This window comes from Helicoverpa zea, chromosome 16 (assembly GCF_022581195.2).
Source record: "Helicoverpa zea isolate HzStark_Cry1AcR chromosome 16, ilHelZeax1.1, whole genome shotgun sequence".
NCBI classification, from domain to species: Eukaryota; Metazoa; Arthropoda; class Insecta; order Lepidoptera; family Noctuidae; genus Helicoverpa; species Helicoverpa zea.
This window is the reverse complement of record NC_061467.1, coordinates 172,747-189,563: the sequence shown is the minus strand read 5'-3', so window position 1 is coordinate 189,563 and position 16,817 is coordinate 172,747. Positions and strand designations below refer to the sequence as shown.

The following is a 16,817-nucleotide window of genomic DNA, read 5'->3' as shown; positions in this document are numbered from 1 at the left end:
GCGACTCCGATGTAATTTGTGATTTATTTGAACGTTAATTGGTCGATTGCTTCTAAAACTTTGCAATTTTAAGAAACAGACTGAACTTCTTGAGTTCGATTCTCAGGTGGAAATTGACTTATGATTTTTGGAAGATTTCTATTTTTAATTGGGAAGTCTAATTTTTCCTCGTCGATCATCTTTTTCTAAGGACTTAAGCAGGCATTCTAGTCAACAGGTGACTTTTTTTATCTAAAATATTGAAAGACAATTAATCTTTGTTCCATCATATTGACCGTATCGTGAGAAAACCTGCATCATCCTGGCGCAAAAAACAAATTGGGGTTGCTGTAAAGATGTTACTTACAAAACAAACTTGGGAAGGAAGGAAGCGACCCGTTACGTTTATGATAAACTCCCAATTTATCCAGATTGGTTCACACACGTAACCGATTGTAGTAGGTTGGTATGTCCGGGATATGATAGTTTTTGTTTAATACCGTTTTAGTGGGATGTGGTACTTGAATTTTGTTTGATTTGGGGATGAAGTAAGGAAATACAGAAATAATGATACGGTAATGTAGGGTTTAACGCCCAGGTTCAGTTACAGCTTGGCAAAAAAGAGTGTGGAATAAATGAGGTCAGCACTATCGCACCTGTGGCAACCCGGAGTACTACGACTCACAGATTTTGATATTTGTTATTTTTGAAGATATTCAATCCTAAGTAGGCGATGTCCCTTGGACACTTCAATGTCCAGTATTAACGATGTTAACAATTTTTATTTGATTTTGATTTTTAGTTCCAACTGTCACCGCGTCAGACTCTTTTTTGCCAAGCTGTAGGTACATTTGCATGAAATAATAGATGCCGATTTCTGTATTCTTTCTGATTGTAACGCAGTGCCTATGCCACAATGGTAACGATGTCTCTGCATCTAGTGTCAGTGTTTGTAAGTAGGTAGTTATAAGTTTATGCAGCTGCAGTTTCGTAAGCCTGTAACTGGAAAATTTAGATGTAATGTAGGTACCAAAATTCACCCTAAAAAATATTTAACGCCTTTACCATCTGGTCCATCCCATCCTCGCCCCCCTTTCCCAGATCATCACGTTAATAAATTAATTACTTAGATTACGAACAAACTGTGAGTTCTCACCACCACAGTCCCGTCAGCGACATGTGACATTCTAATTATTCACCATTCATTAGTCTCATCACGCGATTGCGTGGAATATCGTCACACTTGGCCACTCCTTCCACCAACACTTTTTGCAGTTCAACAGGACCTGAGCTGTGGGAGTTTGAACCTTATTACAGTGTTCTAAGGGCGAGAATGACATTATATGAACGGCACAATTAATTTTGTTTTATTATCCTGACAAAATTAATGATGCAGTCTTTCAGATCCCTATCACAAAGGAATAAGGTTCATGTTTCAATGGTTTCTCCCAAGTGCTGGTATAAAATAAGTTTGTCATAAAATATGAGTGGCTACCGTGGGAGAAATGTCTGTTAGTCTAATTAAATATTTATCAGGTATGTATTGTCCCGGAGGAAAGGTCGTCTGAACACCTGGATGACTGTGTTTACGGAAATATTACGACATTATGGAATGAGGATTATTTGTATAGATAGAGGATGTTAGTTTATCTATCTTTGTAGACAAGGATAATATTGTATGTTTTATATCTACTAAAAGAAGTCTCATGTAGGGGCTCTATAGGTATATGTTAAATGGGTCAAGGAAGCCAAAGGTCCTACCTACTTTATTGTTACGTACTTACTTATTTTTTACGCATGATGGGTTTCTTTCAATTTTCAGACGCCCATTTGAGAGTGACGCAATTCGATTTTTGCAAACAGTGAGGAATTAGGTGTGACCTATTTTTACCAAAGTAGATACCTTAGTACTATATACGGGTATTGTAGGTAATAAAAAGGGTGAGAGAATCATAGGGGTTAAAAAATATAACTGAAAACCCCAAAGTACACAGCTATGCAGCAGCTACCTACCAAATACGCTAACATAGTAAATAGGTAGGTAAGCATCGGACTTAGAACGTCACCTAAAGAAGAAGCATTCATTTACTATTTGGATTTTCTTATCAGGAGGTCATCAGTCTACCTGTAATACGAAAACCACCGAGACCAAAAAAAGCTCAAAAAACGCACCAAAAATGAGGTGTTGCAAAAACTGGAGTGCATAGTAAACAAATGAATCGAACATAGCGTCACTAGAACCCTTTGCACCTAGCACACATTCCCACACTCCGTGGGAAAACTCACTCACCCCCTACCATAAAGTACCACAATTACCTGCGAACACACGACGACAAAAAAACTTGAAACTTCATACTCCACCTTCCCTTTACGCTACGTTACACCCATGAAGTAGCTGGTAAAATGAACAGTTTATAGTGAAAATAATCATGGGACTTTATGGAAAGGTATGGTTCATGAAGTACGGGGTTTTTGTGCGAAGAGGGCGGGGTGAATGATTGCGGTTCTTGATGTGCGTGCATACGGTCGCATTCCCATAGAATACAGGATAAGGGAGCGCAGGTGTAGCTTCACTCCGCGTTATTGTTTAATTTTATATTGCAGTGTAATGTGCAATTATTTTTAAATATAATGCATAGTTTAGTGTGTAATTATTTTATTTGCATTGTCTTTTTTTCTAAAAAAATATGTAAAAGTGATTTAAGATTATGTAAGCTAGTGGAGTTTGCCAAGAATATATTTATGAACTTCGATAGAAAATTATGCTCTTTGTTTGGGAATAAGTAGTTATTTTACACATATTTTTCCACTTTTACAATAATCTGTGAACAATTAACAGTTGTAGTAGTTAAGTTCTGCATTCAAACTTTCAGATAAATTATAATAAAAAAAATATCAAAACAAAAGAGCCCACTTACCGCAAAACCCACCTGGAATCGAACGTAAAACAATCGACAAACTAACCGCTGCACCCAAACTCTCCATTCACAACGTTCCCCAAAAGAGCGAGACAGCACGAAAACAAAACATTCCGACACAGTTCCCAGCGCCCTCCACCCTTAGTTAGACAGAGACGACTGTATTTTGCCAGTACACTTCCTAAACGGGATAGCAGGATACCGGGCAATTGAAAAATTTAACTTGTACAGTTGCGTGCGAGTGTCCTCATAAGGCGATCGGCCATCGTCGTGAGCAGACGTCTCGTGAATTGAACTAATATATTAAAAGTGCCAAAATGCCGTGCAGTGAAGACGATGACTCACAAACCGGGTTCTCGGAGCCCACCCATGGGATGTCTAAAGCGGAATTGCGAAAGGTGGATACTCGTAATTAAATTCGTTGAATTTTAAACTGCGAAGGAGTTCAGTGAAAATCAGCTGTGAAGTTTACATAAGTTTTTGTGAAATTAAGTGAATGAAGTTGATTAATTTTCTTATTGAGAAATAATATTAGGTTTTGTCCAGTCCAAAAATGTGCGATTTTCAATGTGAATTTTCGTAATTTCCAGACGAACAAACCGATTATGGAGAAGAAACGGCGCGCGCGCATCAACAACTGCCTCAACGAGCTGAAGGATCTGCTCATCGATGGAACTGATAAAGACGTAAGTTTTAACTTTATATTTATTTAATTATACATATAATATTGATTCCTTTTTCGACCTTAATTATTTATGAAGTCAATTAGCAGTAGTTTATGTTGAAGGTTTTACAATATTTTATTATATTATATATAAATTTTATTATTTTTGTATGTGTGTAGGTATTGTGGACACCACTATCGAATTGGTATTACACTGTAATGATAGTGTGTATGTTTTTAAATAAATAAATAAAAAATTATTGCCCTTTATTTTTCAAAGCTTATGGCCCCAACTATGCTTAGTAACAATCAAATCAAACTATGTACTATTTTGTTGAGGTTAAAATCAAAATTCTAAAAAGATTCCAATAAGCATCATATTATTTATTTTTTTCTTTCCCCTTACAGCCAGCGCGCCACTCCAAACTAGAGAAGGCAGATATCCTGGAACTGACAGTGAAGCACCTTCAGAAGCTGCAGCGTCAGCAACTGGCAGCAGCCATCGCTGCCGACCCTGCAGTGCTGCACCGATTCAAAGCCGGCTTCAGTGACTGCGCAGTCGAAGTCAGGAGATACCTCTCCCGCCTTGCAAGTGTACCCACTGGACTACGTCATCGCCTCGGAAACCATCTAACATCATGCATCGGAGGCATGGACACCCTCCAGCCACGAGACTACGCCCCTCTCGTACCGGACCCGCTAAGGCTTGACGACGAGAGGCCCAGTGCGTTCCACTTCGTCAGATCAACAAGACCTACTAGCCCGCCTCTCAGTCCTCTATCCTGTGACTCAGCCTGCGACTCCTCTACAGAACTCGAAACGCCACCACGTCCCGTCCAGACTTTCCCATTCCCCACACCACCCAGCCGATCAGCATCAGACCAGGACTCCAGCCCAGAAACACAGAAACAAACCGTCTCCTCAACGACAATATCACCAGAAAACAGACAAGAACCAATGAGGACCAAGAAATATATGGAGCCGTTATCAATAGTGATTGACGTGGAGAACTATAAAATCGGAATCGACGCGTCACCAAAACGAGCCATGGATTACTCCGTCAGACAGAAGTTGAAAAGACCCGTAGTGGACTTGACCGGACCTGCTCCGAAAATACTAAGAACCGAAGAAAAAGTTGTTACTGAAAATATCTATAGAACACCAGAGAAGTCAGCATTCACGAGAGTATCAGATAGAATACCAACGCTTCCTCACAAAAGGCTGACAATCCCTGAAAGTATACCTTGTGTGGGCGAAAGGCCTTTGGAAGTTAGGCCCCTACTCCTCCCTACCGCTCCTCGGACTGTGATAAGCCATACCGCGGCGTCACTCGCCCAGTCTTCTCAGCGGGTATCTCCTAAAGAACTCAAAGTGGAAGCCGATACAAGTTCCAAATCGCCCAAACAGGGATCGTCATCCAGTGCTGAGATGTGGAGACCTTGGTGAAAACTGTATTGAAAAAGGATTGTTAATTGGAATACGTGATATGTAAAATAATATTTGGAATCAAGTGATGAAAAGCTTTAACCTAACAGACATTGTTCATTGATACTGTGAAACATTTTAATTTTTAAAATATTTTTTTTTTTAGTTAAATGGATTAATTTTATGGCTTTCAAAAATTGATCTGGATAGGTTTGAAAGTTTTCGATTTTAAAGAAAGTTATTTGGATAATTGTTATTTTTATGTTAGAGAGGTTTGTAGACGTATCTATAGCCTCGCATAAGTGCCTATATAGCTTTAAGGACGTACCTGTGTGGTATACTTTTACGTGATATTAAATATTATTGATATTTTGTTTGCAATTTTGAAGTTTGCAATTGAGTTGTTTGATTCTATACCCCTCATAAGTAAAACTTAGGTAAGTTTCATTTGCCTTACTTAAGTAAATAAGTTAGAAAAGAATATCCAAAACATTTATTTACATAATTTACATCATCTCTGAATACTAAGTAACTTCGTTCGTAAATAACAGACTGAATCGAAATTCAAAAATACTTTATTTATTGGCAAGCATCACAAGTAATAATTACTTACTACTCGTATAGGTAATAAATTAATACGATTACAAAATCAAGCACAAGTCACACATATACGAGAAACATTGTGAAAATTAAGCACACACAATAATAATTTGCTTTCACACAAGTTTCAAAGAAGTACATAATTTGAGAATAATTTCATCGTATCGCTACCCTAATTATATTTCTGCTAAAATTAATAACAAAGAAATAAGTATAAAACTCCAATGGACGGAATCGTAATAAATTAAAAACATTTATTGCTAAAATAACGTCAATGTTTTAAATTAATTAACAACTGAGGAGAATCACATAATTAATCAGTATTTGTATTTATCTAGCATTGAGCAAATGTTCACAACAAAACAACATAAACAAATAATAATTAATATAACTAAGACATAATTCTTTGGTATTTTATGCAATATGCCTGACACATTGGTGTAGCCAGCATTGAAAAAGTTTCGATAGTGGCAGGAATAATTTCTGACCATGGTCTTTTGAGATGAACCTGACTAGTTTCGTTACAAATGTGTAACTTATAATGGCAGTTTAGTTGGTCTATAAAGATTGTTAACCTTCATATAGCTTATTTTTCTGTAGGTAACTTAATATTTTTCAATTTTATTTCCCATTTTTAAAGTAGGCATCGGAACACACTGACATATGTATATGAAAATTAAACTCGTTGACAAAACAGTCTATAAATAACTTTAAAACGGCTGAGCCGATTTTGGTGAAACATATATCACCACTGCTGGAAACAAAACACCGCATTCAAATAGATTCAGCCGTTTACGAGCACATTTACACAAAGGGGTGAAAAACTTGAGCGTTACCTTATATTTTTGTGTTGGCTTATAGTGTTACTTTTTATTGAGGAAGTCTTTCCTCTGCTGTTGTAGTTTCTGCTCCAGTAATGTTATCTTCTCCTGGTACTTGGCCGCTTCTCGTGTGAGCGCCTGAATAGCAGAGTCCTTGCGAGCCACCGCTACTTTCACCCTAGAGAGATAGAAATTGTATATTAAAAGTGGTAGATGGAATAGATGAAATGTTATAGATTTTGGAATACAACATATGGAAGGGACAAAAAGAGGGCTTGTAAAAATAGTCATAACCGATGGCAAATATTTAACTGCCGTGATGGGGTCCTAAGTTAATATAAAAAATAACAAAACAGAGTTAACCATTTAACCACTCCAGCATGGCCAAAAGTATTTTAACATTTTGACTGCCACGAAGACACTAGCAGACACCGAAGTTGGTATTTTTGGTTGGCAAAGAAAAGCAAAAGACCAGGAACCACTGACCTCTATATTTACCACTGGACCGGCTATTCCGTACGTTTGACAGCAATTTTTTTGTGCCCATTTGAAGCGCCAATATCGTCTAAGCGAGTGTCCACAGAACTAATTTTGACGTATAATTTCAAATGGCTGTGAGAGAAGTGTTTGTTCATTGGTTCACTGTAAAATAATTTTAGTACCACGGACACTCGCTACGTCTAACAGCGCCAAAATGGCGATTATCAAACGGGCACAAAAGCACGTTGACAACAGCCTGTCCAGTGGTAAATATAGAGGTCAGTGCCAGGAACTGTACACAGTCCAAAACTACTACAGCGCCATCTATGAAATAAAAGAAGAACTAATGTGTAATGTAGTACTAACTTGGCATAAAGCTGGTGCATTTGTTCCTCATGTGTCTTCTTAGTTTCGTCCCTCTCTTTGAACAGCGCATCCAGTTTAGCCTTCCAAGATTCCTCGCAGTTGGCTTTTATCTCTTCTGCACGACTCTCTAGTTGAGTGTTTTTCTATGAAATCAATCAAGAAATAATAATTAAAAATTGAGGTGAATATCATGTAAGGAGATGGCCAAAAACACCCAGAGTCGACAGAAACTTTATGAATTATGATTGGATTCAGTATAATGTGAGGATTAAAAAAAATATTTCATACTAGCTTCTGCCAGCGACTTCGTCCGCGTTAGATTAGGACTTTGTGCAAAGAGAGGAAGAAATAATAATCATCAGCCTAGTTATCTAAATCTATGCCTATTGGGATGGGTGAGAGAGTTATAAACGTCAGAGTAGACAAATAAAATCAGAAAGCTCTGAACTGCTTAGCAATCGGAAGTTACACGTGTTATTGTGAGTCAACCATAAAAGATAGACATATACTGTCGTGGGATATTTTTTACATAATTTAAAGGAGAACATTTCCGTCATACGTGGTTTCTATATAGCTTTAACCATTAAGGCTGCACACGCGACGGAAGCTTAAAAAATAGAGTAACTTTTCCCGTTTTCCCAACATTTCTCTTCACTGCTCTGCTCCTATTAACCGTAGCGTGATGAAAGGTATCCTATAATCTGCCCAGGAGTATCAAGAACATTTGTGCCAAGTTTCATGAAAATCCGACGAGTAGTTTTTGTTTCTATAACGAACATACAGACAGACAGACAGACAGACAGACAAAAATTTTACTGATTGCATTTTTGGCATCAGTATCGATCACTAATCACCCCCTGATAGATATTTTGGAAATATGTTTAATGTACAGAATTGATCTCTCTACAGATTTATTATAAGTATAGATCACAGAAAAACCAAGGGATTCTATTTTTATAAAGTTGTTTTCATTGCTCTCGATTCTGGGTTTTTTATATGAAAATTTAGCCATCTCCTTTGTTTAAATAATATTATTCTTTCTTACCTCAGTCAGAACCCTATTGCGCGTCTCCAACTGAGAGATGGTAACTTCTAACTCCGCGCCTGTAACAATATATATAAACTAAACAGTATTAGCCAAAAAAAAAAAAACAAAATTGGAAATATATAATACAATAGAAAACGTTTTTTACAAAAGAATTGATATACAAATACGATGTTACCTAAGCCTTAAACATTCCTCGCACATAAAATAATAAAGCTTAATTAAAACGATAAGCTATATTAAAGACTATAAATAAACTTAAAGTTATTAAATCGATCTACAAAATATCTCTTACAGATTAATAGAATTTGCTTATGTTTATTTTTGAATAGTTTTGAGGGTAAATATCAAATAAACAAACGTCATACATTTATCCTCAGTCTGTCTTATCCTGGCCTGCGCGTCCTGGTACCTCCTGAGCGTCGCCTGTTCAGTCTCAGCCAACTCCTTTAGTTCAGCTTCATACTGCTCCTTGTTCCTCCTGCAATTAAGGAAAAAATATAATGACGTAGATATATAGGCCTGACTGATTCATCAATACGGTAGATTACAACAAGTCATATACAATACTTATAATGAACTGTCAAAAACTGTTTCTTTTTTACGCAGTTTGTGTATAAATGCGAACTATGACATCACAGATTTTTCACATCAAGCTGTAAGATACTTATTTTACTTATATCCTTGACTCTCTCCTTTGTCTTGCTTAGTTAATACTTGAGTAACTGCCTCGTAAGTCTAGCTGTCGCAAGCGCGGTTACTATGCACGAGGTCTCGAGTTCGATTCCCGAAATCGTTTCGTAGGTTTTAGAAACTTTCACAAAGCAGCCCAGAAGCCTGGAATTTGGTGATTGATACATCCGTGCATCGGAGAGCACGTTAATGTCGGTCCTGCGCCTGATCTTTCTCCGGTCGTGTCGGATTGCCGTCCCATCGCGCGCAGAGTCAGAGAGTGCACCTGAATAGTGAGTGCACCTGGGTCTGCGCAAATGCGTGTGCACTATAATATGTCCTGCGCAGCTGGCTGATCTGGTAACATAAGAACAGCCGCCGTGGCCGATAATCGGCTAGGAGGACATCACCGTACCTGCCAGTGTTGCTCAGTATAGTGTACTAGCTTATGCCCGTGGTTTCACCATCGTCCCGGATGGTGACAAAAATCCTATGTCCTCCTTCAGGGTCTAAGCTACCTCCCCTCTTACTTTCAGCTTAAACGGTACAGCCATTCTTGAGTTATAAAATGTGTTACTAACACCACTTTCTTTTATATGTATATAGATAACACAATAACTATTAGTTACCTGAGTGCGTCTTGTAACTCCTTCCTCCCGGCCTGTGCCTCGGCTTCCATGCTCTCTATAGCTCTCTCTATCTCCTTGTCCCTCTCCTGTTTGTGTTGGGCGGCTATCTCTGCAGTCTTGCGCTTTAAGAGAAGTTGATGTTCAGCCTCTAATTGTTTCTTGAATTCTTCTAGTTGATGCTGCATTTCTGTCTCTTTTTCTTTCGTTAGTTGCTGAAATTTTATTTAATACATATTTAAATAAGCCAAGTATAAAAAAGTTTTCTCTGAAAAAATGGGAGCGTCTAATCATGATTACTAGTCAACGTAAAATTAATTGCGAGCGAAAGTGCTTAATAAGCAGAGATAATATGTTAAACTTTAATAAGCTTTATGAATATTATAAATCCGTATTTTTTCAGTGTCTCTAGGATAGCTCACCTCTATTTTCTCTCTTTCCTTCATAGCTTCAAGTTCCATTTGCTTACGCTTCTCCTTAATGTCATTCTCTTGGTCTGTTCTCCACTTCTCTAAATTACAAACGAAAATATTATCATTAAGTAAAATGCTGAATGCTGAATGAGATGCACAGATTATAATAATCTGTGGTAAAAAAATTCTGCTGTTCGGGACAGTGGTTTAAGCTTAGTTCTAAAACTACTTTTTTAAGACCACGTTTTATAATTATGTGGTTTCCGTCAGTTGCAGAAAAAATCATTACCATTACAGCTTTTTTAAATCTATTGCTTACACTTTTTATTTATTGAAAATAAAGAGTCAGCCATATATTTAAAGAAGCTTTAACTTTAATGGATATTTTTTCAACTGACGGTTATTCACCAGAAAGCTCAAAACTCACCCATTTCTTCCCTCATGGTCCTCTCTTTAGCAGCTAGTTCATTGGCGACACGTTCGTTTTCCGCTCGCATCTCCGACACCAGCCGTGTACGCTGCTCTTGGTAAGTCAACTCTATCTCTAAGATCTGTTTCTCTAGCCTGGAATTAAATATCGAGACACCTGTCACACGGTCGATAAGCCCAGTGGTAAGGTATTGTTAGCTTGTGTTATGAGTGCTTACACAACTGATAAACTGCGAGTACTATCTAGTATGAACATATGATATTTATAAATACATACATATTATAGCACAAAGACTACAGCTAACAGACATGCTCATCACACAATTTTTTACCGTACTAGTTGCACGGTTCTAAGGAGTCGGTCTCATGGAGAAGAAACGGCAACAAACTTCAAAGACATTTTCTATATGTCTTACCTAGAACTGGCTAAATGCCTCTCCTTAACCAAGGCGGCCTCCTTCTCCTCCTCTAAGATCCTCCTGAGCTCCTCTAGCTCCTGCGCATGTTTCGCTTGCGCTCGGCCACTTTGTTCCGCATGCGACATCTTCAAGTCTGATATCTCCTTTTGCTGTCGTTCAGCCATCTCTCTCAGCTCTCCTTCTAAGCCTTTTACTGTTAATTCCTGCGGTTTGACAATGTAAGGGCGTATTAAATAGTAGTAACAGCTATATAAAAATAATACTACTTGAGTATATAATTTTAAATCTATATGATATCATTAAGCTATTATTATACATTGATGATGTTTATACGTTTGGAGAATTCCAGGATTCCAGGAAAGACTGGTTCGATATGTTCCCACGCGAAGCGGGTGAAACCGACAAAGCAGAGGCTTTCTTATAATATACGTATAGACAATAGAGTAAATTCGTTTTAGGGAAAGCTAGCTATGATAATGTATGAGCATACCTTGATCTTCTCAGCTTTCTGCCGGACCCAGCGCTGCCTAGCCACCTGTGCGACACAATGATGAATAAGTGCAACCACAGTATGATATGGGTGCAATACGACTTTATATGACACAGCATTTTATACATATACTTCAACGCTGGTTAAATGAAAAGCAGTACAAATTGTAAGATTAGTACTCTATGAAATTGTAAGATTAGTACTCTATGAAATTGTAAGATTAGTACTCTATGAAATTGTATTGATTGAGAAGTAGTTTGTGATATATCAGTAAGTATGGCATTTTGATACACAAGTAGTTGCCTTGCCTCCGAATATTGCTGAATTGAAGGTTCAAGAAGCTGAGCCAGCAGTGTCTGAGATTGAAGAGTGTTTCATTTTGTCACAAGTACAAAAAAATCTTCTAAACAAGGATAATCAAAGTTGTAGGTATACACAATAAATAAGCATTTAAACAGCAAGGCTTACATACAGAGTACTTATGTGTGATTACTATATACAATAATTACCCAAAACCAGCATGATTTTATAAGCATCGAACTCGACAGCTAGACTTGATATGATAGAAAGATTGTTCTAGGATAACGAGCCTAAATACTGGATTCAAAAAACTAATGTAATATACCTGTTGAGCAGCCTGCATCTTATCATGTTGATTCCGCAGTTCCAACTTGTACCTGTCTTCGAGCGCCTGAGCAGAGCGCTTCCAGCGCTCCTCGAGCGCTCGACGCTCGTCCACTAGTTGCTCTATACGATGGTTCAGTGTCTTCTTGTCGTTTATCAGCTAGAAAACCAACTTCAATGATAAAAACGAGGAGGTCACTCAGCTGCATCTGGTTAGACTGGAAGCTGACCCCAACATAGTTGGGAAAAGGCTGGATGGATGATAATGCTGTTAAGAATGGTTAAGAACTGCAAAGACTGATAACAGGTCAACAGTAAATGAGTATTTGTGCAGACTAGTTGAATGTTTGGTAACATGGTAAACACAGCTTAGTCCTTACTTAAACGTAGGTTCAAATTAATAAACTTTTTGTACCTGATCAATAAAATTCTGGTGTCTCTTGATAGTCTCTTCACATTCTTGCTTCACTTTGTTTATGTTCCGATTGGACTGTTTCTCCAAATTGCTCACTTTGTTGATCATCTGAAAACACGAAATGAACACTGAAATTATTTAGTTTAGTCACGCAAAGCACGACGAGCTGTTTTAATGTTGCGTACAATAAACCTTCATTTTTTCGGAGTTTGTTCAAAATTCATTAAACAAATATGCACCATTTTTAGATCAGGTGCCCAAAACTTCCGATTTTTGAGTTTTTAAATTAAATCACCCAATTAGTACTTTGACACGTCTTACCTGTTCTTTATGGTTAGCAAGACTTTCTTGCAACAGCGCAATACAGCAAGACCGCTCCTCAAGTTGCAAGGAAGCCGTCACCAGCCTCTGGGCCAACTCCGTTTGTGGTAACTTTAGAAGCATCTCCAATCTAAGATAGAACAGATGATGATGTCCTCCTAGCCGATTATCGGCTACGGCGGCTGTTCTCATGTAAGGAGATTAGCCAACTGCGCAGGACATATTATAGTGCACAAGCATTTGCGAAGACACAGGTGCACTCCCTATTCCTTCACTCTCATAGCCCGATGGGACGGCAATCCGACACGACCGGAAAGAGATCAGGCGCAGGACCGACATTTACGTGCTCTCCGATGCACGGGTGAATCAATCACCAACTTCCAGGCTTCGGGCTGCTTTGTGAAAGTCTTCTAAAACCCACAAAGCGATTTCGGCCCGACTCGGGAATCGAACCCGAGACCTCGTGCTCAGCAGCCACACTTGCGACAACTAGACCAACGAGGCAGTAAAAGATAGAACAGATAGATAAGTTCCTAGATAGTTACGTACATAGGGTGGTTCTTGAATTTTCGTTTAGGGACTTACTTGGGCATGGTTTGTGGGGTAGAGTTAGTAACCACGGATAAAGCATCATTGGCACTTTGCTCAACTTTCTCCAGAAACTCGAATATCTCCCTTAAAAATAAAATTACATATTTGTCAATCGTAGAATGTTGTCGTAGAATGTTGATTACATTTTTATTCTTGAGTCTGCAAAAGGCTTCAATAGGGAAGATTAAGAAAAGCAGACGGCCTCCTAGGAGTAGCTAGAAATATTCAACTCACATGAAATTATCTTTGGGCGAAACATTTTCTTCATCTTTCTTACTCTCATTGTCAGATAGAATCTTATTAGTTACTTCTGTCACGGGGTTCTCTCCGTAACTTTCAATTTCTTTTAACATTGAATAAATATCTAAAACTGTTGAATCGGAGCTCAGTTCTTTGGGCGTCTTTGGTCGCGTCTCCTCCGCAGGTAATTGCGTTGCTACTCCCGCTTCTTCTCTTCTCTCTTCAGGCAGAGATGTTTCAGACTTCTTTGGTTCCTCTTTCTGTATTTCTTCACTTTCAAGGATTCTCGGCGAAGGAGCGCTGAGAGACATCCACGAATCAACATCTTTGTCATTCTGAACGCTCTCGATCCTAGCGCTCATAGGAGTGCGAATTGTAAACATATTTTTTTGAGCTTGATTTCGTATGTTCACTGGACTTTTGCCACCATTTTTAGAGCTTTTGTTATTCCATTCCTGTTTAAATCCCAAAGAATTCTCCCCTGAACCACCATTATTTAACTTTTTGTCAGCTTTCTTCGTGAGTTTTGCGTTGCCATCTTCTTTTACTTTTAAATAGTTTTGTATTAGCTCTTTTGTTGAAATTTTGGAAACGTCACGTTTAGCGTCCAATGAATTTTTGTTCTTAGGTAACAAATTATTATCTGCTCCATTGCTTCCTTGCGAACTTTCACTACTATCCTTTTTAAGTTCAAAATTAGATGCATCTTCAAACATTTTGTCTATGTTCAGGGGCGTTGGTGACTCGGCATCAGTTTTTATATCTTTGAGGGTGAGGTCATGCAGGTTGTTTATAGCCTCTAGCTCCTTCTTATAATCTTCAATAACTTTAGATGTGTAGGCTTTAGTTGTACTGTTTATGAGATAGGATGGGTAATCTAAATTGTTATCAGTATTCTCGGATTTCGGTTGATCAGTTGTTTCACTACTTCCAGGTATAGGAACGTCAGTCTTGGTCGGAGAATTCTGTGGAGGCAATGCGATGTGTCCTTCTTTCTTTAAGAAGAAATCTTTGTAGAGTAAGCGGCTGTGGTTTAAAGGTTCAGCCCATTTACCCTTTTTGTCTAGAGGGTATGTTTTCTGATAGCCTTTGTCATTACTATTGGTGGAGATACTGTCCAAACTCTTTGGCTGTTCTTCAATTTGATCATGAGAGCTAGATTTCTTCAGTACTGATGTATTTGGCAGCGAATAATTCTGTCTGTAAAATCTTTCATCATTCGCTCCACTGTCTGGATATCCGGAATCCTTTGACGACGAATCTGTATGTACTACAGTACTGGATAATTTATTCTTGTATGAATTAATTGGGTTCGTGTTGAAGTCGTCGTAAAAGCTCGAATAAGTCCGCGGTTCACACATAAAGTTTTGAGTGATCTTATTGAATTCATCATCTTTGTAGTCCAATACGAACGTATTCCTACTAGACAGATTGTCATTATTATCGCCCTTGGCGATTTTATCTTCGAGGGACGTTTCCGGAGACAAACTGGACATGTGCTGCGAGGGAACGCTATCTAAGTCCTGAGCGGACTCTTCTTCTACCAAGGATAGTTGCTGCTTCGACACAGTCAATCTGCGTGTGTAGGTGTCTATAGCTTTGTCTACCTCAGACTGTATACTGTTGTTATCACTATAAGACCCGTGGCCTTCTTCAGACTCTCTCCTATCAGACTCAAGGGGTAAAAAATACGATTCATATGCACGTGTCTTGAATGAGGGCGATAAACATCTTCCTTGATACACATTTCTGTTCCTCATTGGCGATGAAGCTCGCTCGATAATTTTCACTTCTAAACCAAATTCCTGAGTGGTTGCATCTTCACTAATAGTATGCTCCATAGGCTTACGTGTTTTCTTAGCTATGTTCCTATACTTGGCGTAGTTTTTTGAATTATTTTTCTTTGAGCCTGACTGTGCTTTAGCCTTTATTTTAGTTCCTAAGCTAATATACGTATCCTCCGAACCATAGTCTGAAACGTTACTACATATTTCTTTGTTTTTGTACGAGTTGGGCTCAATGGATTTTGTATCTCTCAATAGATCAGTGGTTGGTGCAACTACTTTGATAGTGGTTGGTGAATCTGCAAATAAATTATTATTATGAATCAATATTCCTTATATTACTGATATTCTCAATTAAATATATAATTTACTGTTATATGACTGCAGTAACTCAGCGCTGAATGCTTTCAAAAAGTTTCTGGTTGTTGGTGCCCGTTCCTTTGTGTCTGCGGAAAATGGTCTCTTGTATCTCTCTGGATGATCCTGAAAAATCTATGAATATGGTACACATTAGAATACCGTTAAAGATCTTTATGAATAGGAGCAATAAGTCAACATTGTGCACTTTAGGGTGAATTTTAGTACATAGAATGAAAACCAATGAGTAAATAAGCTGATCATTAAATAAATCAATATTGTAAAGGGATATCAGTGTAATATCTGAAGGACACATTCACATCATCCGTTAAATATCAACTTCTGGACATGGAGTCCTATAAACTATTTGCATGCCATGTCAATATCTATCACCATAATGACTGATCTATTATATTTGTCAATAAGCACCCACAAAATATTTTACCTTTTCAAACCTTATTCTCCATCATCAAATTAAAATACTATGTCAAAAACAAAATGGTAAGCAATAAAATGCATTTAAATCACTTGTAATAATTTTCTTCTAATTTAAGTATGCGTGACAGTTGGTTAGACATTATGGAAAAGATGAAAAGGATAATCACCATGACGACAGAACTTTTTGTTAAAATTATAGATAATTTACGAAAATATTTAGCATTTTACGCATTTTCGATTAATGTAAAAAGGGTTTAATAACACAAATATAGTGTTAAGAGTGTGAGTATAATTAAATTGTGTTTAAATTGTTTATAGTTAAGTACATGAACAGAATAATACAAAAAGTGAATACCGGTGTAACGCAAACTGCGCTTTGCAGTGCAGACCTTGGTCGGTTTCGAATGTTTCTTTTGTCGTCTTTCTTCTTGCCTCTGTACGATAAGTTCACAGGCGAGCCTAGCAGCCTCAAATTATTGTTTTCTTTCGACATTTCACACTCATTCCAGTGACAGAGTCACTATAGCGTAACGGTATTGACACAATAATTTGTTTATTTATGAGTTGTCATGGGCCGTTGCCTAGCAACCATCGTGTTCCAGATCCCAGACGCGTAAAATTTATATTGTTCAGCATAACAAGGTTAATCAAATGATCACCGTATAATTTTTAATGTATTCTCATCGCTTTACTTAAAAGA

General features: G+C 37.8%; 2 protein-coding genes across 2 annotated transcripts; one reads left to right on the top strand and one right to left on the bottom strand.

The window, feature by feature from the left end:
• The first annotated feature begins 3,140 nt into the window (after positions 1-3,140).
• On the top strand, positions 3,141-5,359 carry LOC124637627 (hairy/enhancer-of-split related with YRPW motif protein 1-like). Its single transcript, XM_047174227.1, has 3 exons — positions 3,141-3,295; positions 3,488-3,583; positions 3,970-5,359. Exons 1-3 carry the CDS (start codon positions 3,215-3,217, stop codon positions 5,005-5,007), a joined length of 1,215 nt encoding a protein of 404 aa, XP_047030183.1. The 5' UTR covers positions 3,141-3,214; the 3' UTR covers positions 5,008-5,359.
• A 185-nt stretch (positions 5,360-5,544) lies between these two features.
• Positions 5,545-16,815, bottom strand: LOC124637805 (centrosomal protein of 131 kDa). The gene is made up of 16 exons (XM_047174472.1): positions 16,473-16,815; positions 15,694-15,814; positions 13,533-15,621; positions 13,293-13,382; positions 12,708-12,837; positions 12,387-12,494; positions 11,973-12,131; positions 11,348-11,392; positions 10,855-11,060; positions 10,437-10,573; positions 10,019-10,107; positions 9,600-9,811; positions 8,667-8,779; positions 8,299-8,357; positions 7,254-7,396; positions 5,545-6,585 (listed from the first exon to the last, which is right to left on the bottom strand). Exons 1-16 carry the CDS (start codon positions 16,608-16,610, stop codon positions 6,450-6,452), a joined length of 3,975 nt encoding a protein of 1,324 aa, XP_047030428.1. The 5' UTR covers positions 16,611-16,815; the 3' UTR covers positions 5,545-6,449.
• Positions 16,816-16,817: the final 2 nt, after the last annotated feature.

What these genes read in the sequence shown, in the direction of transcription:
- LOC124637627 (XM_047174227.1), top strand. Translation starts at nt 3,215, where the DNA reads ATGCCGTGCAGTGAAGACGATGACTCACAAACCGGGTTCTCGGAGCCC. An exon ending in CTAAAGCGGAATTGCGAAAG is followed by an intron (nt 3,296 to 3,487) that starts GTGGATACTCGT and finishes CGTAATTTCCAG; the next exon opens with ACGAACAAACCGATTATGGA. An exon ending in TCGATGGAACTGATAAAGAC is followed by an intron (nt 3,584 to 3,969) that starts GTAAGTTTTAAC and finishes TTCCCCTTACAG; the next exon opens with CCAGCGCGCCACTCCAAACT.
- LOC124637805 (XM_047174472.1), bottom strand. Translation starts at nt 16,610, where the DNA reads ATGTCGAAAGAAAACAATAATTTGAGGCTGCTAGGCTCGCCTGTGAAC. An exon ending in AGAAAGCTGAGAAGATCAAG is followed by an intron (nt 11,061 to 11,347) that starts GTATGCTCATAC and finishes GTCAAACCGCAG; the next exon opens with GAATTAACAGTAAAAGGCTT. An exon ending in GAGTTACAAGACGCACTCAG is followed by an intron (nt 8,780 to 9,599) that starts GTAACTAATAGT and finishes CCTTAATTGCAG; the next exon opens with GAGGAACAAGGAGCAGTATG.